Below are 25,521 nucleotides of genomic sequence, written 5' to 3' on the forward strand. Positions count from 1 at the left end.
ATCACACAGGCCGGAGAGTGCTCCGTGGAAATGCAATATAAGCCATCGTTTAGGCTCCTTGAAATTGCTGTGAAAGCAAATGAAGTACTGGAGAACTCTAGGAAGTTGGTTCAACGTTGACTTTCTACCAGCTGCTCCCAGCTCGAGAAGTTCCCCTGGCCAGCCAGCTATTCAGTGCTCGCACTTGGGAGTGCACGAGCCAAAAAAGATTTCAGCTCATTCCGTGCTCTCCTGGGCCTGTGAGAGGAGTTATAAATAGCACGAGCTGACTTTGCTCAGCAATAAAACAAGCAAACAGGAGTCCCAACACACCCTGAGGCCAGGTGGACGGGGTGAGGAAAACAGCCCCAGCTGAGCTGACTGGTAGGAAAATCTCTAAATAATGAAAAAAGCCCCACAAATGTGGCCAAAATGGGCCTTTTAATCCGTGCTTTTGTGCCTGGGTGGGGAAATGAGGCACAGAAGAGGTAGGGGTGCCGTCAGGCAGCAGGTCTCTGATGCATCTGGGGTCTGAACCCAGATGTCCTTGTGCTGAGAGCAGCCGGAATGCAAGGAGCGAACGGAGCTGCTTGTAAACAGGAGGTAGAGCCAGGTGGGCTGGCTTCTTTGGGTGACTTCTCAGAGGAAATAAACAGCACCAACGATGATTAATGAAGGCAAGAAAGAAAGCTCGGTTGGGTTTAATCCCATCGGATTATTTGTTGTCCTGAAAGAGGTTGTTTTGCTTTGGCTTTCAGTAGGAGAGATATTTTGAGAGTGTTCCTTTATATGGCCTGTGGCTGACATCGCGCTGGAAAATGCTTCTTGTTGTCGTTTTTTTTTCAGTGCATGAATTGCATCTTAATATAGGTCCCGTGTTAGGAATGCTTTGCCTCTCGTATGATCTCATGTGCCCCCCGCCCACTCGTTCATGGTTAAATAACACGGCCTCTTGGCAGCTCCGGCAGCCCCATACATGAAGAACAGTAGGGAAGCAGTTCTGTATTTTTAGCGTCTTTTAATGCACTTCAGCAGCTGGGGAGGGCTCCAGATGACATGCCAGCTCGCAGCAAGAGGTCCGAGGACTGCAGCCTGAGAACAGCTGGGCTGCAGGCAGGAGAGGCTTCGTTCCAAAATACTTTGCACCAGGGGTTTTCAAGAATTGTGCTGGTTCCCTCTGAGCAGGGTAAGGCTCTGGGAGGTCTTGTGAGCGGAGATTTAGGCTGAGCCCTTTCCTGTGCCGCACTGTGCCGGTTGTTGCAGAAGTGTAAAGCAGCTGGCATCGCCTGCCCCGTGTGATCTCAAGTCAGAACAGCTGCTTTGGGCAGCAGTCAAACAGCTGGAAAAGCTTTACTACTGGTATTGGTGACAAACAATATCCAAGGAAGCTGTTTCGCAGGCAAGGGCTGGATAGGGCACAGCAAGTGCAAGCAGAGCTGCACCAAAATGGTTTTTGCCTCCTGGCTCTCTCTGATCCAGGTGTCCATCCTCCCCCAGCGGCTGCAGCCCCTTCCTGGCTGGACATTTTCGTCCTGTTGGGCTCCCTCCTCTTCACCCACCCCGTTTGCAGCTCTGAGCACAGATGCATGCATTGTGCATGAACTCACAGCGATGCAGGACCCCAAAATGTCCCGCAGGTGTCAGCTGCCACCACCTGCACACAGGGGCTGTGCCAGCCCTGCGGCAGCTCCCCAGGGCAGCGCTGTGGGTTGGGGTCCTCGCATCCCTCCGAAACTACCCGGGGAGCTGGAGTGGGCAGAAGCTGAACAGGGGACCAGGGTTAGCACCCAGATTTTTCCGAGGAGGTATAAGAGGAGCCCACAGGCTGTGTGCTCTGCACCTTTCACAGCTGTGGTTTTGGTTCTTGCCCCAGTCTGGGGATGTGCAGAGCTCAGGCTGGTGTTTGCTCTCCGAGCTGCTTCAGGACAAGGAGGCCCCAGAGCGAGGCACTGGAGAGCCCCTGGGATTTCTGCAGAAGGCAGCCCTCCTCCAGCCATGGTCGCATCTCTGTTCAGGGTCTGAAGGGGCCCAAAAGCCAAGGGTGGGCTCCAGCGGGTGGGCAGCCCCTGGGAAATGCTCCAAGCAGGGTCCCAGGGTCCCACGGAGGGTTGCCTGAGTGTGCTCCCTGCAAAGGGGAGAGGAGAGCACTCTGCTGGGATACCAAAAACAGCGCAGGATCCAGGGGGCAAAATGGGACTCGGGAGCCTTTGGTTTGGTTTTCAGCCCTGCTGGCTGACTTTGGGCAAGGCCTTGCTCTCCGTGCCTCGCTTTTCTCATCTTTGGGCTGGACCTACTGGTGCCACGGCGCTTTGGTGTCTGAGCAGGCTGTGTAAGAACTGCTCCTGCTCCTGCTCCTGCTCCTGCTCCTGCTTACTCTTTTATCACTTCCAAGGCATCGGGGGCTGAGCTGCGTGTGGGACTCCTGCCTGGCTGGCTTGTGGGAAACTCACTCTCTCCATGGCTTGTCTGCCCTCCAGGTAGAACCGCAGGCCTGCACGTACCCCTGCCAGTGTCCCTCGCAGCCTCTGCAGTGCCCTGCTGGCACCAGCCACGTGTTGGATGCCTGCGGCTGCTGCAAGGTGTGTGCCAGGCAGCTCGGCGAGCTCTGTTCCCTTCAGAAGCCCTGCGATCACCACAAGGGACTCTACTGCGACTTCTCCAAAATCCACAGAGGCAGCGGGATCTGCTTAGGTGAGAGACGTTCGTTCTGTTGTTGTGCAGTTTTCCTGTGGCCCTTGCAGCCCCCCCAGAAAGCCCCCGGCGCCCAGAATTTCCTTCAGCGCTTGGGGAGCGATACGCACACAAATTACTTCCTTCTGCAACGAAGGAGGTCTCCAAAGGCACAACTGGGGGCTTGGGGCTCTCCTCTGTCCCTGGGACGTGATGGGAGAGCCTCTAACCCTGTAGTGCCTGTGGGTAAATATCAGCCAGCTGGGCTTTTGCTGGGAAGTGCTGCCGCTCGCAATATCTCACCCCAAATCTCACCGCCTTGCGCTGGAGATTGGCATTTTGCACTCGACTGCCTACGTGCAAGAGGCGTAACACATTTCTGGCTCGAGCACCTGGGTGGAAATAGCTGAGCAGGTCATTTGTAAAACAGAGCGCACGTGGAACCTGAGAGTCACCGAGCCAGGTGAACACAAACACAGACCTGTTCTCCCCAAGCTAATCCTGGTGCCGCTTCTCAGCACGGAAAGAATTGCTGCTCTGGTTGTTCAGTAGCTATTTTTAAAGCATGCAGAAATGTATTTTGGTATAGAAGGAAAAATGTGTTCTGTCAGTCTCCTGGTCTGTGTTTAAAACCAAGACTTACCTGCCCGTCTCTGCCAGGTGCTGACTTTTTTTTTTTTTTTATTTCAAGCTTTTCAAAATAGTCAGGAGCACCCAAGGGCAGGGAGGTCGGTGTGAACGCTTTGGGAAGTGTTTGGCCACGGCACGTGGCTTCTGTGGAGGTGCTCAGACATCGACCTGAGGTGGGGGAGTTGGGAGTTCTGGGGGAACCACACTGTCCTGCAACGCCAGGGTCACATACAATCATTCCTTTTTACCCAAATTAATTAATATAAATATAATGAAGGTGTTTTCTCCTGCCTTTTGAGATGTTTCATTAAGTTATGTGTTGTGTCCTGCCCTGATTATTGTGATCTTTAGAAGCCACGTGAGCTTCCTTGTGCTGTCTGTAGGCATTGGCACACCAAAGAGCTGATGACTGAACCTCAATAAGCCCAACTCAATCAGCTCAATAAACTCAATAAGCCAAGTCTGATAATACCCAGCAGGTGTAAACTGCCTAATTAAGGCTGGAAATGAAACATGTGTTTGTAGCAGGAAAGGTATCTGAATCACTGGGATGATTTACTTGTGTGTGGGGAAGGCCCCATCTCAAAGACTTTGCATGAAGCCTGGATGTTTTTCTTAAAAAAAAAGAAAAGAAAAGAAAAAAAATGCTTCCTATTCCTGTGAGGTAGGGGCTCGATGCACAGATCTCAGAGTGAGAGCCCCGGCTCTCTGCTCTGCACAAAATCAGACTTGAAGGTCACAACAGTCTTTCCTGCCTCTAAATGAGAAATTAAGATCTTCATGGCAAAAATCCCAGGTGGATACGGAGCAGGACATCTCCTCTCTCTAAATTGGACCGAGGATTTGGGCCGTGTCCCTGGGCGATATTTTTGTGACGTCCACGCTGCTCTCTTGGAAGACGGGGAATTGTGGAGGCAGCGAAGGCAGGTGAAGCTGGAGTGATGACTGCAATGAATGGTAGGATCGGGCTGTGTGGGTAGAGTAGAGAGGGCTTGGAGGAATCCAAATAGGAAGATACGTGGGGAGCAGGAGGAGCAGAGAGGTGTCTCTGTGGCTGGACGTGGTGTGTGGATGTGGGCAGTGCCAAACGGAGCTGGTGAATAGCAAAGAGCCCCCTCTGCCACTGCTGCCATCCCTTTTGGTGCTTCATTGCGTTGGGTCAACGGGAAGGTGAGGTCGCCATAGGGTAGGAGGAGGCATGACGGAACGATTGGGTTCTGAAAACATCACAAAATCCCCGAGCCACGCTTGGGTGGGGAGGGAGAGGGCTTGGGCTAAACAAGTGAGAGAGGGCTTAAAAATAAATCTGAACGGCCCCGCAGAGGGAAAGTGGATGGCTTCCACTCCGATGGAAAAAGTGAGGGGGTTGAAACTTCTTGGTAAGAGCACAGGAGTATTTTTATACCAATGGCACCGAAAAGAGCTGCGAGTTGAGATCCAGCGCTGGTGAGAAACGAGGCAGTAGCAAACCAGGAGGATTTGTGTCCCCTCGAGGACGAGGAGGGATGGAAAGAGGCTCATTGTTTGGGCCAAACACTTGGTCGGAGACAACGTTCTGTTCCACGGGCAAGCAGGACTAAGAGGAAAATAGATCGGGTTTCCTGGTAAGCCTCCTCAAGCCGCCAAGAATCCTTCTTTTTGGTAACTTCCCAATAAATGTTTGCATGGATTTTTTTTTAAGGGGTCAGAATTGCAGAAAGCGGCAGCCGACTGTCCAAAAGCAGGATTTCTGTCCTGTGAACAACTTCTGAGATTTCAACATTTTGCTTCAGACTGAAGGCAAAAAAAAAAAAAAAAAAAAAAAAAAACACATTAAAAAAATACCAAAACTTCCCGTGAATTATTTAGAACACTTGTTTGGCTGTGCCAGAACTTCCTAATTCGGTTATATCAAAATATTTCATCTTGATATTTATAGTATCTAAAATAATTACCCAAGGAAAAGGTTTCCCATAATGGATACTGTCCAATAAGTATTTTGGTTCAGACACGAGCTATTGTAAGAGCATAAAGGAAATCTTTGGTATCGAGTTGAAATGCTTCAGTTGTTTCTCATTGGAAACATTCACAAACTTGGTCTGTGCCTGTGAAGCTTTTAATCAAATCACAATTTTCTGCTGGAAAACTTCGACTGGAAAACTTTGGGCTAATACAGATGTAAGAACTCGTGAGCGCTGTTCACACCCGCAGACTGAGGATCGCTCCCGTGCGTAAGATGTCATCGTGATTCCTTTTTTCTCATTTAAGCTTTACCAGGAAGGAGTGAAAAAATTCACTCCTAAGAGAACGGCTCTTAGGAGAAGCCCGTTGCCTTTTGGCTTCTTAAGAACAGCAAGGGGCAGAGCTGCTGGCTCCCGTGCCGTGAGGAATGCACCTTGCACAACGCCACGGGCTGGGCACTCCGAGCCCCACGGGAGGACCTCTGGCTCGACGCGGAGGGCTGTAAAGAGAAAGTGCCCCTCGGTGGCTCGTCCAAGTGGGGGACAGGGGCTGGTGGAGCGCTTTGGGCGGTCTGGCACAGCTGGAGCCACTTCCACAAATCAGCCTCAGTAACATCCTGGGGTCAGGGAGCCAAACACTCAACGTGCCGATTGTGCTGCAGCCAGCCCCAGGGTCACAAAATCGGGGAGGGGTCTGCACGTGGGGCTTGCCCCTCGCCAGCAGCCCCCTAACCCCCGAGGCAGAGGCCGTGCTGCCAGCCCCCAGCATCGGCTCAGCTTCTCCTCTTCCTCTTCCTCCAGCTCACGAGGGTGCGACGTGCGACCTGCTGGGCAAGATCTACCACAACGGGGAGAGCTTCCAGCCCACCTGCAAGCTGCAGTGCATCTGCATGGACGGCGCCATCGGCTGCATCCCCCTGTGCTCCGACGACCTGCGGCTGCCGTCCCCCGAGTGCCCCAACCCCCGGCGGGTGAAGTTCCGCAATAAATGCTGCGAGGAGTGGGTCTGCGAGGAGGGCAGCGAGGAAAACCGCTTCGAAACAGCCATGGCAGGTGAGAGATGAGCTGGTGTCGCACAGGGGCAGGAGCGGTTTGCTGGGGGGTCGAGGCAGGGAAAGTCCTCAGAGGAGCTGTGAGATGGCAGGATTGAGCCAGCCTCCCCAGTTGCTGCCTGCCCCAGCCCTGAACCTTGCCTTGTGTCTCTTCCTCTTGGCTCAGTTTTCAGGGAGGACCCAGCACGCAAGCTGGAGCTGAACAACGTGCAGGAGAACTGCTTGGTGCAGACCACCGAGTGGAGCGCCTGCTCCAAGAGCTGCGGCATGGGCATCTCTGCGCGGGTCACCACCAACAACCCCCAGTGTCGCCTGGAGAAGGAGACCCGGCTCTGCATGGTCCGGCCCTGCGACTTCCCCATGGAGAAAACCAAGGTAGGGGCTCGGGGAGCAGGGACATGGCACCAGGAGTGCCAGGGAGCACCTGGTTAGGTGCTTGGAAAGCATAAACCTGTCCCCTGGGGGCTGCTCCACCGTCTCTGCGCCTTCCTGCCCGGAGACGGGCAGCGCCCAGGGCTAGGTGGGCTTTTTGTCACGTTCCTGTTAGCCCATTTGTTGCTGCTCTCTCTCCCTAGAAGGGGAAGAAGTGCGTGCGGACCCCGAAGCCACGCCAGAGCCTCCACTTCGAGTTTTCGGGCTGCACCAGCACCCGTTCCTACCGGCCCAAGTTCTGCGGCAGCTGCACGGACGGCCGCTGCTGCACCCCGTACGTCACCAGCACGGTGGAGGTGGAGTTCCGCTGCCCCGAGGGGGACTTCTTCCAGAGGAAGATGATGTTCATCAAGATGTGCTCCTGCCACTACGACTGCCCGCGAGACAACGACATCTTCCTGGCCACCTACCACCGGAGGATGATCGGAGACCACGTCAAGACGGAGCGGCAGTAGCCCCCCCCGTGCCAGACCCACGGGCCGAGGTGTCAAGAGGGCTCTGTGGTGCTTTCGTGGCTGTGTCCTGGGACATCGCAGCCTCTTCCCCCTCTGTGAGGGGCTGTGCTCTTCACGGCAGCGCCGTTCGCCACCAGTGGTCCTGGTGGCCGTGCTGACAAGCCAGGGTGCGGGGCGGAACAGCCCCTCCTGTCCCAGGCCGCTGAGCTGCAGCCCGTGGTTGCCCAAAGGTCGGCGAGGGAACTGGAAACAGGCTTGAGCTGCAAACTTGATCCATGTTCCCACAGACGAGACGGGAGAGCGGATCAAAGCCGCACGGCTCCAGCCTGTCTCCAGCTGCGAGCACGCTGGGTACAGTTCCCCGTGGCCGCTGGCCTGCCCAAACCGTGGCAAACCCAGAGAATGAGACGGGGGAGGTCCGGGAGGCCTGAGCTAGCGCAGGGCTCTGCAGCCTCTCTGCCAGCAGAGCGGGGCTCTGGTGGGTGTGGATGCGAAGTGTCTTGGTGAGGAACGTGGTCCTGGCCCCACGCTGAGCTCCTGCTGAGCCTTTCATTTATTTTTGGCTAATTGGACCCAACAAGTTGGGAAAAGCTCCCTCCCATCCCTCTGCCCACCTTTCCCCCTCCCACCTGCTTTCCCATCAGCAGCTTTGTTCCAGACCAGTTTGCTCCCGGAGAGGCCGGATCCTCCACTGGTGACCTGCTCTCCGGGCAGCTCCAGGCTCTTTTTTTCTTTCCTGTACAATTCCTTTAGCCTCACGTGCCCATGAGGATGACAGCAAAGAGGCAGAAGGGAGCAGTGAGCTGTGCAGTGTCCTTGCAGGAGCCCAGGTGTGGCTCAGGGCCTCCTTCCAAAGACCTGAGCCCAGGAAGGATTTCTTTTGGAGAAAAAAAGGAAATTGCTCACCCCTCTCCCTGGTGCCAGTTTCAGACCCAAGGAGCTCTTCCAGGATGGGGGTGAGCCAGGTTGCCTGTCTGAAGCGTGTCCCCTGTGGGGGCAGCTCACGGCAGATTTCAGCGCAGCGAGGAGCGTTTCTGTGGTCCCAGTCTGTGATCACTTCGGAGGTGACTGGGGGAGCCGGGCTGTGCTGGCTCGTTCATGCCCAGCGGGGCTGCGGCTGCATTTTGGCTCTGGGCTGTGCTGCCTGAGGGTCAGGAGCTGGAGCAGCACGGTTCAGCTCATCTCCCTGGGGGGGTCTCAGGGCCGGTGTTTGTAAACAGAGCGTGTCTCTGGTCTAGTGACAGGGCCAGTCCTTGGTGCTGGGATTCTCCACCTCTGGGTTTTGTGCTCACCACAGCCCTGTGGGACCGGCCACCGGCATCCCCTGAGCCCGCGGCCAGGCTGAGGCTGCCCCGTGCATCTGGGCAGCTGCGGCGCTGAGCCCTGCCCCACCACCACTCCCATTTTGGGGCAAAACTCGGTGCCAGAGGACAATCCGAGCTGCTCACAGATGCTGCCCTTCGCAGCCCGTAACGCATCGCCCTGACTTGGCCACCAAAACACCGCCGCGAGGCCAGCGCCCCACGTCAGCTCCTCGCCTCGCTCTCAGCCTGCAGAAGCTCACGAGCCTTCAGCCTCCCGTTCCGTGTAATCACTTATAACTGTAAATAATTCCCCTGATGGTTCCTGAGGTTGTTTCTTCTCTTTGTAAAGCTCTTTGTACAGTTTTTGTACCCTGTTATCACAACCATGCTTGGGGCCTCTTCGTGATGGAGATTTTCCCCTTGCCCTCCAGTTTGGCTCTTGACTTTTCTCCTGCTGTTTACGCGGCTTCTGAGCGTAAAACTAAGCCGAGGCTGCACCTCACTCACCGCTAATAAATCTATTTTGTATATCCCTGGCACCATCCCTTGGGGCATGGCCCCAGCCCCTGGCCCTGCTGGGATCGGTGCCCTCGGGGCTGGCAGCAGAGGGGTGGGTGGGGAGCCGGGGGGGTCCTGTTCCCCCTCCCAAAACACAGCGGTGCTGGGGGCAGTGCCATGGGCACCTGGGGGCCCCCAAAGTGCAGCCGCTGCTCTGGGGGTGATGAGCGGAGCCCGCCCTTCGCTGCGTAACGACCTGAAGCCCTTAATACCCGGTTAAAAATAACCCCGGCAGCAGATGTGCGCAGAAGTCGGCGATAACGGGGCCAGAGCGCGAGGGGTTTGTGGCAGCTTAGCGGCTCATGGCCGCGGGCTCTGCCCCCTCCCAGCCTCCCTCTGCTGCTGGGGTGGGCCTGGGGCTCCCTGGGGACGAGCCCCCTGCACCCCAACTGTGCACCCTTGCTCCTGCTGGACCCAGCCTTTATGGTTGGGGGATCCCAGAGAGTGGGTGCTGCCATGGGGGCTTTTTCTAATTTTTTTTTTTATTACCGCACTGAGTCTCCTAAGAACCAGGGGGGACACCAGGACCCCCAGGGGCAGCACTCCCAGCCCTGGGGCTGAGCTCCCCATGGGCAGGGCTGGGAGCGAGGTCCTGGAGGCTGCTGGGGTCGAGGCACCCAGTGTGGCCTCCGTCCCCCACAGCCCAGTGGCAGCACGAGGCCAGCTCTGGGGTTGTCCCGGGGCCCCCCCACCCCTTATCGGCCCTTATCGCCTGCCACCTGTATGGCTGCGATAACCAGGGCGGGGTCCTGGGTGGCTGCTGGGGATAAGGCAGGGTTTGAGGGGGTAAGGCAGGTTTTTTTTGGGGAAAAGGCAGGGTTTGGGGGTAAGGCAGGGTTTTTTTGGGGAAAAGGCAGGGTTTGGGGGTAAGGCAGGGTTTTTTTGGGGAAAAGGCAGGGTTTTTGGGGGTCCTCACCCTGCCGAGGAATGAGCGGCTGAGGCCGAGCCTCGGCCCTGTGCTGCAATAACCAGAAATCACTAAAAATGAGCCCAAAACCACCCCGAGCCCGGTGCCCTGGCAGAGGCCGGAGCTGGGAGGCCGCCGCCGGGCCCCCGCGTGGGGAGGAGCCGGGGGGACCCCGGGGGAGACCCAGGGGGGGGATCCCCGAGCGCTCCGCTCCTTATATGGTTCGGTGACGTCACGGCGGCGCCCGGAGCCGCGCGCCCCTCTCGGGGACCCCCCCCCCCCCTCGCGCCGTGACGTCACAGCGCCACCTGCACGCCCCGCCCACTGCAGCGCCGCGGCGGTGGCCCCGCCCCCTTGGGTGTCGTGGGCGGGGCTTGTGGCGGAGGGGGCGGGGCCTGGCAGCGCGGGAAGGCGTGGCGCGCCGTGACGTCACGGGGGGCGGGGCCGGCGGCGCAGGTGGAGGCAGCGCGGAGCGGAGCGGCCCCGGGCCGGTAACGGCGGGGACGGGGGGGGGGGCTCCGGGAACAGGAGGGGGTTGGGAGGGACCGGGGGGGTTCCGGGGCCGGAGGGGGCCGTGGGGTGCTCGGGGGGTGCCCCCTGTGGTGGGGGGGTCCCCGGTGGGGCCGGGCCGGGAGCGGGGTGGGAGCTGCGGGGGGGTCCCGGTGAGCGCGGGGAGATCCCGGGGGTACCGGGGGCAGCCCCGTGACCCCCCCCAAACTCGGGGTCCCCCCTCGGGGTCTTTCCCCTGCCCGGCTCCGGCTGCACAGCGCTGCCCCCCCCGGCACCCTCCTATCTATGCCCGTAGCCGGGTGCCCGGTGCCCCCCCGGTGCCCCCCCCGGTGCCCCGGTCCCGCTGCCTGCCCTCGAGCCCCGCCGCCCGGTTTGTCCCGGGTTGCTTCGCCTCCCGCTTCTCCTTCCAGGCCGCGCTGTCCCCTCCCCGTGTCCCGCCGGTCCCTGTCCCCCCCCCCGCCTCGCCGCCAGCCCCTCCGTGCGCGGGGCCGTTCCCGTGGCCGTGCCCGGTGGGGGCTCTCCGGGGCCCGCCGCTATCTTTAGGGCTGTGTTGCAATGGGGGGGGTGTGGGGGTGTGCCTTGGCTCGCCGCTGCGCCGCAGCCGCCTCCGTGCCGCGGGGTTGCCTCACGCCCAGGTTCCCCCCCCGGGGCCGGTGTCGGGGTGCCCGGTGCTGCGTGGGGACCGGGCGCTGCTGGGCCCTGCTCGGCACGGGGCTGGTGGCGGGGGGCTGGTGCCGTGCCCTGTGTCGGGTCACGCTGTGCGGAGAGGAGCCTTGCCACAGGGCCGTGACTTGGCACGGGGCACGCTCGTGTCCCCTTGCACCAGCGTGGGGAGAGCTGGGGGGCACGGCCGGGATGGGGAGGCTGGAGGGGCAGCGATCCCTGCCAGCCCTCCGCTGAAGCACATTGGGGTCGTGCAAGGTGCTCCCCGAAACCCTCCCTGCCCTCTGCTGCACCAGCCTTGAGGCTTTAGCAGAGGCACGGCCGGGGCCGGTGCTGCTGCTCCCCTCCGTGTCCTCTTTCCGCTGGGTAACCGGGTTAGTCGTGGGAGTAACTTGCGACCGTGCCAGAGTTTCAGGTGACACGGGGCTGAGGTTCCCTGCGCTGCGTAATCCTGCCCTCACCCTGTGTGTGCCCGCGGGTGTGCAGCTCCGCTGTGCCTGCACCCCCAGGCAGGGCTCGGGTAGGGTGGGAGCGGGGCCCTTTGCCCCCCTTGGGTGCGCGGCTCCTCTCCGAGTGCCAGGTCCTGCTCAGAGGCGTTCTCCCCCAGCTTAGCTCAGCGCCGTGGTCCCTCCTGTTCCTCACCCGACGCTGGGCACGTGCTGCCTCTGCGAGTCGTGGTGGAAACGGGGAGTTAGCAGCAGCCAGAAGTTCCTCCGCGCATCCAACTCCTTCCCCACGGCTGGGCTCGAGCTGTTCTCCTGGCGGCTCGAGCCTCCCCCGGCTGCCCGCTGTGCTTTCCCCTTCCCTTAACAGCATCTCCAGGCCTTCTCCAGAGGGTTTGAAACCCTGCCGAGACGGAAAGTGCCTTCTCATCCGCGGCGGGGCCGCTCTGCGACGTGCTCGGAGCGGCTGCCGCCTCCCGGCGCGCAGCCTGGCTGCTGCGGGAACTGCCTGCGAGCTGCGGCGCTGCGCCCGCATCCCCGGCTGGTGCTGGTCGGGAGGGCAGCGGTGTCAGTGGTCCTCTGAGAACAGAGGTCACAGATCAGATACCCAATATTTTTTTTTCTGAGCTTCTTCTGTGGTCGTTCCCCAGGAGGACAGTGGGCTGCTGCTGGTCCTTACCCCACAGGGCAGCGTCCCGCTTTTGGGGTGGTGGTTTAACTTTCACTGCTGGCTGTGGGAAGGGGCTGAAAGCTGCGGGTTTGGGGTTAAAGGCAGCTCTTGGCCACGCTGGGTGCCGTGGGCTGGAGGTGTGGGAGCTGCCTGCAGCGTGAGTCAGGAGGGGGGATGGACTCACCCACCACCACCTGGAGGCTGCCCAGAAAGGCTCCGGGTCCCCCGGCGGTCCCTTCTGTGCCTTTTGCTTCCTCCAGTGACTTGTGCGGGGCTGAGTCAGGCCTCGCAGGGAGGTGCTGCAGGCTGCTTGCTCAGCTGGGACCGGTGCAGGAGCAGCTGGCCCTGGGGATGTCCCCTCGGTGCTGGCTGTGACGCTCAGGCTCAGCTCGCTGACCTTGCAGTCCCCTACACCCTGAGCATCGGGACCGAGCTGCCCGGTCCCATCCCATCAGGGTGGGCTCTGTGGGTCTCCGTGCCCCAAGCCTTGCAGGGTCCATGCTAAGCAGCCGGCTCATCTGCCTGCTTTTCCCCACTAGAGGCTGCTGATGAACAGAACATTTTCTATCCCTGGCTCTGATGGAGCAGCGGGGGCTTGAGTTTGCAGGGCTGAGCGGGTGGCGGCTGCCCGGAGCATCCCGGCCTGGGCTTTGCTGCTGATTCACCCTGGAGATGCGGCCGGGTCCAGGGGCACAGCTGCTCCCCTGTCAGGCCCACAATAGATCTCCGCACTTCATTAGGTCTCAATTAGGCAAATGCCTGGGGTACGATGACATTGCCGGGAGGAGCCGCAGCTGATGGGGTCCTGCGGTGATGCCAGCTCGGTCCCTCTGCCTCGGGGGTGCCTCCGGGCTTTTCCCAGCTGGTCGTGGCAGGGCGCTGAGCGTGCAACGAGCTGAGCCTTTGGGTTGTTTCCTGCAGGATGCATGCAGCGATAACCACTCACCCCTCCGGCGGATCCCCGCTGGCAGCGAGGGTTGGCTGCATATTGGGAGGATCGCATCGCCCCGGGCACAGCGCGGCGGAGCTGCTGCATGGCCACAGAGGAGGTTCTTTTAGGGCAGCTCCTTGGGACCTCATGGTTGGGCAGGCTGCTAGGAAGGAAAACCTAGGAAGGTGATTTTATTTAGCAATTACACATGAAATGAAAGGTGGTGCTAGCTGAGGTGGAGGGTACCCAAGCGGGGATCCCAGCAGTGGGCATTGCGCGAGCCCCCGCCGTGCGGTGCCAGCTGGCCTCGGCAAGGCAAGGCAGCGCTTTACATAACCTGGCATTTGCAAAACAAGCTCGAAGGCCTGGAAAATCCTCCTGCTATTGTTGCTGCTCTGAGTTTGCTGAACTTCCTGGTTGGGTCTGCAGCTCTGATTCTTTTCTTTATTTTTTGGGGCTGCAATGGGGAGAGCTGCGCTGAGTGGAAAGAAAAGGGGTTGTGGTGTTTAATCCACGCCTGGCTCCTTAGATGAAACTATTTTTGTTGCTCACAAGAGGTTTTGAGCAGCTGCTCGCAGCTTTATAGGGCTGCGGAGGACTCTTCGTCTATCCAATTAGCATGGTTTGTCTGCTGTCCCCTCCCGATACCCCTGGAGAAAAGCCTGAACCATCGGCTGTGCCTGCGGAGCGCCGGGAGCGGTGCACGCACAGGCACCAGCTGGGCCCCCGTGCTGAGCCTGGTCGGGTGCAGAAGGGGCCAGGGGAAATGGGGTTGTGTCGCCCAAGCCTCACCCTGCTGTCCTTGGGGAGGGAAGGCTCTGGAGCTGTCCCTCACTGAGGGTTTTGAGGAGGGGAGGTTGGAAGGGAGCTTGGAAAGCGACCCAGCCCCGCTCCAGCCCATGGGCTCGGTGGTGCCCGGCCCCTCAGGAGTGTTTCGGGTTGCAGGGCTGGCTTGGTTCATCCTAACGCCCTTTGCCAGCACAAATAAAGCCACTGACGTCCTCTGTGCTATTCAATTAAATTAATGAATCCTATTAAAATGCTCTCTGCTCCTGTTTGTACATGGGTGACTAAGGAACCGGCGTTTCCCTGCAGCTCCTGAGAAAGCCTCGTTTGGTGGCGAGGGACGAGGCTCAGCTCCTGCTGGTCCATTTAGCAAGCGCCCAGTTTTGGCATCCCAGTAAGCAGCAAAACAGGAGGAACCGAGGCCTGGCAGCACAAACACATCCCCTGATCAGAGGCAACCTCTAGCTCCCCTCGTGTAGGTAACTACATCTGTCCACGCTTGACCTGAGTGGGATTTGAGCAGGGGGTGTGAGGCTGGATGCGTGCTGCGAGTCTCCAGAGGGACCCCGCTGCCACGGCGGTGGGTTGGAGGTGTTGCAGCCTCCTGGGAGGTGCAGAGCAGCTTGGAGCTTGCTTGCAGCCTGGTATTGGTGCTGAGCCCTGCTCGGCGTGGCTGGGAGCTGCAGTGGAGCAGTGCCCGGAGCATCGTTGCAGCCCTTGGCTGTTCAAGCAGCTGCACCAAAGCCTTTAAAGGTTGCCCCTGCGAGCTGGCCCCTGCTTGGTTGCTGTCCCCAGATTGCAGCGATGGTTTAGCTGCTTGCCAGGCAGCACTGGCCTTTAGGGGCTTGTATTTCTGTACCTGCTCTCTAAAAGTCCTTGGAGATGGGGTAAGCAGCTCTTGGCATTTCAAAACCCAGGGGAGCTCTCCCCCTGAATTAGGGGCTTGTATCAGGGCGAGTGCCCGTCCTGAGTCACCGCTGTGCATCTGCACGAGCTGGAAGGCCAAACACACGAGGAGCAGAGGCAGAAGCTGGCCCGGCCCTGAGCCACGTTGGGCTGGAACGTGACTCGGTGCGGCCGGGCTGGTGCTGAGCTGGAGGCACGCGTGCCCGCCGTGGAGATCAGCCTGCCCCGTATGGCGCGGGGCGGCCGCCTCCAATCTGCGGCCACGAGGCCCCGCTGCGGGCTGGCAGATGGGGTCGGTGCCGCCTGGGGATTTCCTCGGATGCAGAGCAGAGGCTTTTATTAGAAAATGCAGCGGGGTGAGCCGTCACCTAACCCGAGAGCTGTCCCCGAGATGTACCGCCTGGCGGCTGGGTGAGAAGTGTGCTCCTTCCCGACTGCTCGCCTGGTTTTGAGGGAAAATAAAATGGGTTTGGAGCTGGCGCTGGAGATGGCAGCGGGCTCGGGGATGGTGTCCCCACCGGAGGCAGCCTGGCACGTGTTACCCGGATCAGGAATGCTGCTCAGCCCCACGTGCTGGTCTGATCCTTGCCGGGTGCGCAGTGCTGACAGATTCCTTCTAGGAACGGCGGCGGGGCCCCTCTGGGTTTCCCTGGCCGCCTGCTGCCAGCCCGCAGCGCCCCGGGGAAGCCCTCGCGGTCACACGCGGCTCATGGCGCTCTTTGATCCATCCAAGCTGGCTTTTGGTGGGAGAGCACAAAGCGAGCCAAGCGCAGGATGTGTCCGTGCTCCTTTTCCTGGTGCCGGAGCTTTTCCCCCAGCGCTGCAGCAGGAGGCAGATGCGGCTCTGCAGCTGCCCGGCTCTGGCCGTTTCCATCTCGCTTCCCCTGCAACTGCCTTCGAATTTCCCGGCTCTCTGGCCCCCGTGCTGCTGAATTTGGGGCTGTTGTTGGAGCTCAGCAAAGCTCGGTGACCGTACCCCAGTGCTGCACTCGAACCACCTGGCAGTGCTGGGCTGGATGAAGCAGCTCATTTGCGCGGGGCTGTTAATTCTCCATGGTTTAATCTCCGCGACCATCTGTGTTCATGCCTGGGCCGGGGAGACGGGAGCTCTTGGGATTTATTCCAGGAGGCCCATGCGGAGAGGACTGTTTATTCTGTGTCTGTTGAAAACTGCCCCGGGTCAGCGCAGGACAGCCTCATTAGCTCTGCGAGCAGTCGTGCCGCCCCTTCAGGCGAGGAAGCCTCCACGTGTCAGCGTCTGTCCCCAAAACGCACGTACTGAAGATGGGGTCTGCATGAATGCCTTCCAGCGAGGCTCTGAGACGGTGCCTAGGGGACTGTGAGGTCTCTCCAGGTCAGGCTGTGTTGTTCTGGGAGAGGCAGCGTGCTGAAACCCCTCCTGGCCATCCTAAAAGCCCAGCCTCGGGCTGCAGCAGCCTCTCCAAAGAGACCCGTGCAGGCCACTGCTGCCAGGAGGTTTTTAGCAAGCAATGCCTGAAGTCCTCCTCCTTTTGGGTTCTCAAACCGTGGGCTGAGGCTCTGCAGCTGCTCACAGGAGCCACACCGGGCTCCTGGTGACCGTGGGCCCCGCGTGTGGCACGGGCAGAGGCTGCTGCAGGGCCCGGCTCTGTCAAGGAGCGCCCGTCCCATGGGGCTGCCACCAACACGAACCCAGAGGGAACGGTCCCTGCCCTGTAATTAAGCTCTTCTGCTCCTGTTCACCCTGCTAATGAGCAGTCTCGCGGGTGTGCTCCTTGCAGCCACGGTGCTCTGGGTCCCACGTGTGGCTCGGAAACTGGAGGTGGCTTTCGGAGAGAGATCTGCAGGGGGCAAACCCAAATCTCCATCTCCATCCCATTGGGGCAAATCGTGGGCTGGGAACCTTGGACTTCAAAGCCTTCTCCCTAACTGTACCTTAACAGACTGCACCCTTGCGTGCTGTAAATTTCTCTGCCAGCGTACACCTTGCCTCTTGCTGTGAGGAAAACCCTTCCTGCTGGTGGGATGGGCGAGGTGGAGGTGATTCCCAGCCTGCAGTTGAAGGGCTGAGGCTGCCTCTGGGAAGGAGAGCTCTTCACCTGCTCGCCAGGCTCCCACACCACTGGATAATAACCCTTAAAAATAAATCCTTAAAAACAACCAGTGCCCTGGCTCCAAGTCCTCCTGCTCCAACTGTTGGGGGCTTCAGTCTCGCTGGAGGGACCTTCAGCGTGGTGTGGCGGCTGTGATGTCCCACGGACACATCCCGAAGGGCAAGCATGAACTTCTGTGTGTCCCTCTGGCGTGGCATCGTGCTGAGCATCCCATGCATGCCGTGAGCTCTGCTGTGCGTGCCCGTGGCTGTGCCTCGTGCCCGAGCAGCTCCTTGGTGGGGTCCTGCTGGGGCTGAGGACCGAGCCACATTTCGGAGCCCCTGGTGGGCCCCGGCGTGTGCCACCGGAGCACGCAGCCTGGCTGGCTGTGGCCGAGGGACCCGTTGCTCTCTTGGATCTCTTCATTTAGTTAATGATCCTTTTGTTGAGAGGATTAGGGTTTAGAGGCCTCTGGCAGAGCGTTAATTAAATTAGGTCTGTGGGTGTTTTGTTGAGTTTTTAAAGCCCACTAGAGGGCTCAGCTGAAGCCCTTTAGAGTTGGGGCCGGAGGCACGCTGTGCGTCCACCCCCTGCCTGGTGAGGTCTAAAAGAGAAGTTATGCAAGGCTGGAGGAACTGGACGGCCCCAGAGAAGCCGCTCTGCAGCCTCGGCCAGAGCTCTCCCCTGCTCCAGCTGGGCCGTGCCGGGGCCGTGCCGCCCTGCACACCTCCTGGTGCCGGACACGGGACGTCGGCGTCACCGCTCGCTGCGTTATCAGCGTTAAGTAACGCCAGGCTGATTTTTTTTTTATTTTTTTTTCCCCTTCCCTGCTTCGTGTTTACATTTCTAAGAAGTGGCCCAACGTGAACGTCCGGTTCCACCTTCTGTTCTGGGAAAAGTCAGACGCTCAAGTTCGCTTACGCGAACGCTGCCGCGGCGCTCGGGTCGAGTACAGGTGTGAGCAGTGGCTGGGCGGCTGGAGGGATTTTTCTGGCGTGTTTGGGGGTTTTTGCGTTTGGCTGGAACTGCTTATTAACCAGTGTCTCTTCTTCTTTCCCTCCCATCCGCTGCCCCGTGATGGATTGCGGTGCCTCGCCGTGGTCTGCCCGGCTGCCTCATCTCTGGGTAAGTACCTGCCTCGTTAGAGCAACGGGGGGAAGCAGCTGGAAGGAATCACTTGGGCTTAAATAATGAACCCGCTTGTTCCTTCTGCCTTAAACTCTACCGATCACTTGGGCTTAAATAATGAGCCCACTTGTTCCTTCCGTCTTAAACTCTGCAGTGTTGGGGTGTTTGTTAACAAAGATTGGGGTTTATCATGTGTGTGTATGTGCATGTGTGTTGCTGTTTCGGGCACTTAGAAGCATTTCATCTAGCAATTTCCAGGCTCTTTGTAGGATGTAGAAACCCCCCAGCAGCAGTTGTTCTTGCCAGCCTGGCCTGCTGGGCGCTGACCCCGTGCTGGCAGCACGCTAAGCACCAGCAAGCGAGGAAATGGAAGTGAAAATTGTCCTGGTAGCGGAAAGCAGCACTCGCTGTTTCTCCCCAGATTCCTCCTGAGAGCTGCTGATGGTAAATCTGTGCTGTGGTTGTGTAAGAGGCTCTCTGAGGGCTGGAGCCCAGCTTTGGGCTGGCTTCCCCTCTGCAAACCTGCAGATGTGCGTGCAGGGTACAGGGAGCAGCCCGAGGCCCTTCTGGCAGGAGAGGAGGGGAAATGCACGTCGAGCTTGGAGCAGTGGGCATGATGTTTGTGGCAGGCATTCGCGGAGATCTTCCTCTGCGTGGGGGAAAACCATCTCGGTGGGGTTGATTCCTGTGGCTTTGCAGCAGGGGGTTGGTGCCTACCCCTGCGCCTGGCTGCAAGGTGCTGGTAAAACCTAAAATATCAAAATAAGGCAAAACCTAAAATAACAAAATAAGGCAAAACCTAAAATAACAAAATAAGGCAAAACCTAAAATAACAAAATAAGGCGGGTGTGCGTGGAGGAGGAAAGGAAGGAGCCTCTTTGGGTACAGCTGGTTCTCTGGACGCGGTGAGATTATCTCTGGAGGCTTTCGAAGTTTTTAACTGACTTCTTCTTTCAGAAGTGCAAAACATCCCCCTGCTGAGCTTCCCCCTTCCCTGCCTGTCCCTCCCCACCCCCTGTGGCATCGCCTCCTCTCCCAGCAGTGGAAGGGACCGAGTGTGTGCAGAGCAGCTCCGCGCCTGCCCCGCCGCTCGGTATGCTGCCAGCCACTGGTGAGACGTGAAGGGAAGGCAGGGAAGGTGCTGGGAACAGATTGCTTTATTCTTAACTCAGCATTATTACACCATGCCTCACAGGGGAGGGCAGGAGATGAATCAAATCCAAGTATAAACCTGTTGTTCGTACCCAGAAGTAAGTGAAGCCCTATATTTAGAAGCCGAGTGGCTGTCTCCTGTTCTGAATGAGCTGTTCTTTGCTACCAAGCCTCTGAGAGAAGGATAATTAATTAACCAGAGGATCTGCCTTCATCAGAGGTGCCGAGCTCCCATCCAACCCCCGAGCAGTCATTTGAATGCAGAACAGCAGCCCCCGCACAACAGCCTTACCTGCAGGCTGCCTTCGTGCCAGCCAGGAGCCGGCATCTGGGGCAAAATGCAAGTGGCTGTGACTGCACGAGGGGACACAGACCTTCAGGACACGCTCAGCACAGTGTGACAGCTTGCCAGTACCTCGCAGCTGGGTTTTTTGCTCAGGTCTGCCTGGTTTATTACTTACCTGCAGCGGGACGTGGTGAATGCAGCACCCTGCGTGCATCAGGAGTGCAGCAGGGACCGTGCAGGGCAGTGCTGCTGCTGCAGAGCTGTTTGAGAAGGCAACGCTTTGAAAAATACAGTGTCCTTGATGGTTGGTGCAGGGTGAAGCTGTTTCTGGTGTAGATCTCTGTGTGGGAATGGTGAAATATCTTGTCTGTGGTCAGGGGTGAATTTCTTCCCTGGGGACAGCTGAACAACCCCTGCTTTGCTCTCCCTGGAGCAGTCTCCCTGCGTTCTGCCTGCATGAGCAGTCTGTTGCTCACCGTGCACTGCACAGAGGGCAGAGGCTTTCTGTTTCCCTGCTGCTTGTAAGCTTTTGGGGTTTTGACCCTGATACTGGATGAAATCTGTTGCTTGGTCTTAATCTTGGTCAGCAAGCAAGAAGGCCAAGTGGTACTTTGTTAGAGATGGCAAAGATAAAGGTTGCGTGGTCCAGTTTCACTGGATCAGGGGTAGCCCTGACCTTCACCCAGCAGAGAAATCAGCCGGCTCAGGTTGCCTTCCCATCTTTAAGCCTGGCTTACCTCTGAGGTAAACATAAAATGCATGGGAGCTGTAGTGAGGGATCTTCTCTCCTAGCCTGATAAGAGCGTTGGGTATTGATCCTAAAAGTAACACACCAGCAGCCTCCCTGAAGCTTCTTCCATGCTGCGAGGAGCTGGAGGGCAGAAACCACAGCGAAAAATGCTGAGGATGCAAGTGCAAGAGGAGCCTGCGATGTCTGAGGCCGCGTGCTTGACCTTCAAGCTAAGATTCACATACATTGCCATCACGTGAAGCCTGTCAGGAAATCCTAAGTGAGGTCAGGGACGATGCAAGCTGTCTGGGGAAAAAAATGTTCAGAGCTGTTTGTTGTAAGGGAGGTGATAAGCACAGCGGGGCTGCTGCCTGCCTGCTGCTGGGCCGTGTCCTGTACGTTGGCACTGGTGATACTGGGAGCTGTATGTTGGGATCTCAGTGTTTATCTGCTTAGGAAATAATTTGTCTCTTGCTTAATTACTGGGTATTCTCCTAGAGAAGTTTATTGCTATATAGAGCTGCTGAGCAGACATTGTGTTCAACAAACTTGGGCTTTTCCATGATTTTATTTCCAATGTAGCTCAAAGAGGAAGAACAAGCAAGGTCTCCCGCTTTTCTGCCTTCCAGTGACATTTTCTGCTTTGAATCTCTCCTGGAAACGTGGCAGCAGGGTATCCCTTTCCCTGTCCCCCTCTGTCAGGAGAGGCTATCAGAATCCCAAGCGGTGTCAGGTTCTGGGGCTGGCTTAGCTCCGTGGTTTTACTTCAGCGCTTTGTAAGGCAGTGAAATCCTTCTCATTGTGGTGTTCAGAACAGCAGCGCTGCCTTCTGAATTACCAGCTAATTAAATGAAAGCGAAAACTCAAAGCAAGTGGGCTTTCTGTGTGCCTTGTTGCATAAGAAAAGCTGTTTTCGTTGACCTAAAAATCAACACTGAAAAGCAGCCGAAACAGAGATGTTTTCCCCCGGCCCTGTGGGCAGCGCGTAGCAGTTGCCACTGTTCGTGGAGAGCCATTCATGTGGTGGCAGCTGCGAGCCCTCTTCAAAACAGTTACTCCTTTGAGACTTGCTTCCCTTGTGCTTGATGGTCGCAGGAACCCTGCTGTGGAGACAAATAATTAGAAATAAAAGATGGCAGCTTAATGATGATGAGCTCCTTTCTGCTGCAGTCCATGGTGGAGGCAGGACGCAGGGGCGAGGGCTGGCTCCGTGCATCCCCGAGCGGCTGCTGCACCTCGCTCAGATTTACTGCAAGCCCTGTGTTATCCTGCAGCTGTGCCTCCATGGACCTGCAAAACGCTCTGAGCTAACGGAGCTGTGTGATTTATTTCAGTAACAAACCTTTCTCACAGAGGACAGTTCTCAGCAATTAGCCGTGGCAGTGGCAGCAGCCCAAATGAAGCACGGCTCCTGCCCCTGCCTCCGAGTCTCTCCATACGTGCCCGCAGCTTTCCTCGAGTTCCAGTTTCTCCTCTCCCCCTGCCCCCCCAGTACGTGGGTTCTGCCCATAAATCTGAACAGCTTGGGGCTTTCTTTATAAAACAAACGTGGAAATATACGACCTTAAATGAAGTCTCAAAACGCCTTATTTTGTAAAGCTCCGGAAAAACTGGCAGCAGCGCGATGCTATCCTCTGGGATTTTGTCTTATTGATATTAATCTTTTTGAAGCCGGTATCCATGACTGCCAGTTTCAAAGGTTAATACACTGCGTTTCAACCCAGCCGAGAAGTCTTTTTTATTTGTGATATGGAAATGTGCACCAATTAATCACTGCGCACCTGCAGAAATGCCTCTCTCAGCAGACGCTGGCTCTGCTGTATTAGGTCGTGGGATCAGCTGCGGAAAGGACTCGGGGTGACAAATCTGATCCAGTTAGTAGCTTAAGACAAACCCTGCAAGGTCCAAGGAGATAGCAGGTAGGGGAAGCAGTGCTGGACGAGGCGGTGCAGAGCTTTAGCTCGTGTTTGTGAGCAGGGGCGCAGCCTGTGCTCCGCTCAGAAGCTGTGTTTGCTCTCCGTAGCAAAGTTCTTTGGTTAAATAAACGTTGGATCTTGCCAGATATCCCTCGCTGTGTGCAGGTCCAGCCCCATCACGAACTGCAGCCAGGTGGCCAGAGCTGGGTTCGCGCTAGGAGGAATTCATTGCAGGAGTTTGCCACCTGGCCTCCTGGTTACACGGGGTGTGTAGAGCAGACGAGGGCTCTGACTTACTGCTGGATCGACGCCGCTCTTACATAAAGGCTGAGCTAGGAACATCAGCTGGAAACATCGCTGCCCTGCGCCAGCTGCACCAAGGAGCTCGGGGTGTCCGGGAGCCGAGCGATGCTCTGCCCGGGTCGGGAGAGCAGCAGCACGGAGTCAAATCCGTGCTTCAGCAACCTTTTGTGAAAGCTTCACCCACCCGGGTGCCTTCCCGGAGTTATTTAACCAGGGCAGAGCCTCTCCGTGCTGCAGCCTGGTTCCTCAGCCGTGCGGGGAGTGCATCAGCCGCTGACGTCCTTTGTTTGTGGTGTGGCTCTTCTGTCTCCCTGCCTGAGCTCTGGTCCCTAGGTGGCACTAACTGTTATTTTTGGGTTTATTTCAACAAAGGCTGCATAGCTGAGCTTGTCCCCTGCTGAAGCCACAGCTGCGGCTCCGGCCGAGCGGTTGGTGCTTGGTGTAGGAGGCTGGCACAGGGGCTCCAGCGTCCTCCTGCTGCCCAAACTCTGGGGTTTCCAGCAGCATCTCCTGGAATTTATTTGGGGCATCGAGCACTGCCTATGAGCACACTCCTCTATTTTTGGTTGTCTTCTTTCCACTAAGACTGTTAGGCAATGGAGAATTGGTGAATGCTTGAAATGCCGCTGTCTCTCTTGTGCTGTTTGTTTCCCGGGCTGTTTCTGGAGTTCGGGCTCATGCCACACCGATTCTGCTTTTTCCTGAGCCTGTGCTAGCTGTATTCACAGCACGGCTTCTAATCTATTCCCCAGGGGTTTTAAGCACTTTCTAGATACTCTAAGTGCAGCCTCTTGTGTGTTTAACACTTCCTACCCAAACTGAAAGGGAAAAATATTTCTCTCTCAACATAGAAACATTCATCGTATGAAAACTTGATCCTGCGATCTGCAGCTGACCTCCTCTAATCTTTATGCGGTGCATCTTGGCAGAAGCGTGCTTTACACGCTGCCTCTGAGCCCTGGAACAAGGCTGACTTTCCAGGGAGCTGTTCCCTGTCCTGGCACGCAGCCTGGGGAGAGCTGCTGCTCCTCTTCGTCTGCCTTATTCCTCCTCCTCCGTGGAGCGAGGCTGCTGCGTAGCAAGACACGGACTCAGATGAACATGAACTTCATGCAAATCAATGAAACCCATGATGGGAGCTTAAATGAACCAGGTTCTGGGTGGGATAGGAGTCCTGGGGAGTACAGGCTTTGCTGTCTGCCATTCCCCTCTGCCCTCCCCGTCTCCCCAGAGGGCACCCACGTAACCCAGCCCGGTTCCAAGCAGCCACAGCGGTTCAGCAACTGGCTTCTCGTCCCCACAAGCAAGAACATGTGCTTTTCGTTTTGCAACACCAGCCTTTAAATGGCACAGCTCCTGTAACTGAGAGGGGAAAAAAAAGGGGAAAACTCTCCGGTAGGGGACCACACAGAAAAAAAAGGCTACGGAGAAGCAGCCTGGATTTAGCAAAACTCAGGACTAGCTGCCAGAACGCCGAGTGGGCTCACAATACCAGGCACTGAGTCTGTTTAACTACGGAGGGTTCTGTTTGTCCCTCTGATAGCTTGCTCAACAATGAATTGGCTGTCGGGTTTGGAGAGGGAGGGTGCCACGGCCGGCTGGAGGAGATTTCATCTCGGCGGCAATACCTGATGGGGAGCGGGCTGGATGCGCCGGGCTGCCTTGGCTGCGCACACGCTTTGCAGCAGCTTCTGTGTCTTTGGGAGCGTTTCTCGAGTTTGCAGCTCAGTCAGTCGGAGGCAAATTGCTAGAAGGCTTTTTCTGGCGCTGAATCCTGCTGTGCCTCCCGCTTCGCATGCTAAAATCGAGAGGTGAGCACTTGAGAAAGGCAGCGCGAGCTGAAGCGCCCCTTCCTTCTGGGTGAATTATTTACCTGAGCTATCTTTGGTCCCGATCGCTGTTTTACACGAAAACAAAGCTCGTGAAGTTGACGGCAGATTTCCTTTACACCTCATTCTCGCCGTCTGCTGTCGGCCAGATCTGCACTGCTGATGGTGACAGCAAATCTCAGAAGAGGAGCCAAGGGCAGAGGGCCAGTGCTGGCACAACCGAGCCACCTGCTCTCCTCCCACCTTGTTTGCTCTTGTGAAATGGCCGCTGCCGCCTTTGAGACGCTCTCTGGCCAGCAAAGTGTGTGAACGGAGCACGTAAACCCAGCGAGCCTATTGTGTGTACGCACGGACATACAATGTGCACACCACCAGCTCGCTTGGAGCAGTGGTGGATAAATCATTCCCCTGACCAGCTTAATTTCTTTGTTTTCCTAGGGCTTGGAGTAATCCCCAATGTTTCTCTTCACCCTAAATTCTGCTTGCTTTGGGGGAGGGAAAACCAATACCAGAGCGATGCTCGGTTCCTTTGTTCAGACTGGGAATTCCTCGTTTCGAGAAGCTCCTTGGGGTACGGAGAGCCCCGTGCAGTTTATTATTGGTGGCAGTAATGGTTTTAACACAGCGTTCACCGGCACTGCCATAAATTGGGAGCCCCGTTTTATAACAGTGCATCAATGCACGAATCCGACCAGCCGTGCACCCTGCAGGGGCCCTACAGAGTATCGGATCACCTTACAAAGGATTTTTTTTTTATGAAGAACTTAGCTCAGCTGGTGTTAATCTGGTGTCTAGATGCTGCTAAGATGCTGGAGCGTGGATTTAGGAGCTGCGTGCCCATTAAATGACCAGAGGGCAGGGTCCCCTGCCTCCTCCTGCTGTGCCCCTCTGCATCGGCACTGACCAAGTCCCTGAGGATCAGGGCACTCGCAAAACGGCCTTTTGGCTTTCAAGGAACGGCTTCTGCCTTAGCGACTACAAATGCATGCCTAAAATGAATATAATTCCTTTCCCGATTCCTATACGCAGCAGCCGAATACCAAGAAATCCTGACTTATTGAAATAACTCTCGGTCTCCAAGTGACTCTTACAAAGCGGCCTAAACCAGCTGCAACTGGGAGAGTTCTTTAAATATTTGCAATCTTGGCTTGGCACGGGGCAAACTGTGCTTATAGGGAAGAATTTAAGAAATTTCCATTGCTTCCTATGGGATTTCAGAGGTCAGTTTGGGGCTGTGTAGGAAAGAAGAGGCTAGAAGCTAACCCAGAG

General features: G+C 57.3%; 2 protein-coding genes across 5 annotated transcripts in view; both read left to right on the plus strand.

Moving 5' to 3' along the window:
• LOC106019797 (CCN family member 2) overlaps positions 1-8,992 on the plus strand; it is a 29,368-nt gene extending 20,376 nt beyond the window's left edge. For both annotated transcript variants that reach the window (XM_072027432.1, XM_072027433.1), the window contains 4 exons: positions 2,457-2,670; positions 6,021-6,272; positions 6,438-6,646; positions 6,847-8,992. In XM_072027432.1, the coding sequence (XP_071883533.1) occupies positions 2,457-2,670; positions 6,021-6,272; positions 6,438-6,646; positions 6,847-7,158 (987 nt within the window). In that variant the 3' untranslated portion in view covers positions 7,159-8,992. The remainder of the gene's footprint in view (positions 1-2,456; positions 2,671-6,020; positions 6,273-6,437; positions 6,647-6,846) is intronic.
• Positions 8,993-10,279: 1,287 nt separating this feature from the next.
• Positions 10,280-25,521, plus strand: part of EPB41 (erythrocyte membrane protein band 4.1) — an 85,728-nt gene continuing 70,486 nt past the window's right edge. Inside the window, exon 1 of one of the 3 annotated variants that reach the window (XM_072027430.1) lies at positions 10,280-10,418. The gene's annotated coding sequence lies outside the window, so the exon portion shown is untranslated. Of the gene's footprint in view, positions 10,419-17,905; positions 18,034-25,521 lie in introns of those variants that run through there. The other 2 variants (XM_072027428.1, XM_027443971.3) reach the window with 2 other exon arrangements.

This window comes from Anas platyrhynchos, chromosome 24, assembly GCF_047663525.1.
Source record: "Anas platyrhynchos isolate ZD024472 breed Pekin duck chromosome 24, IASCAAS_PekinDuck_T2T, whole genome shotgun sequence".
NCBI lineage: Eukaryota > Metazoa > Chordata > Aves > Anseriformes > Anatidae > Anas > Anas platyrhynchos.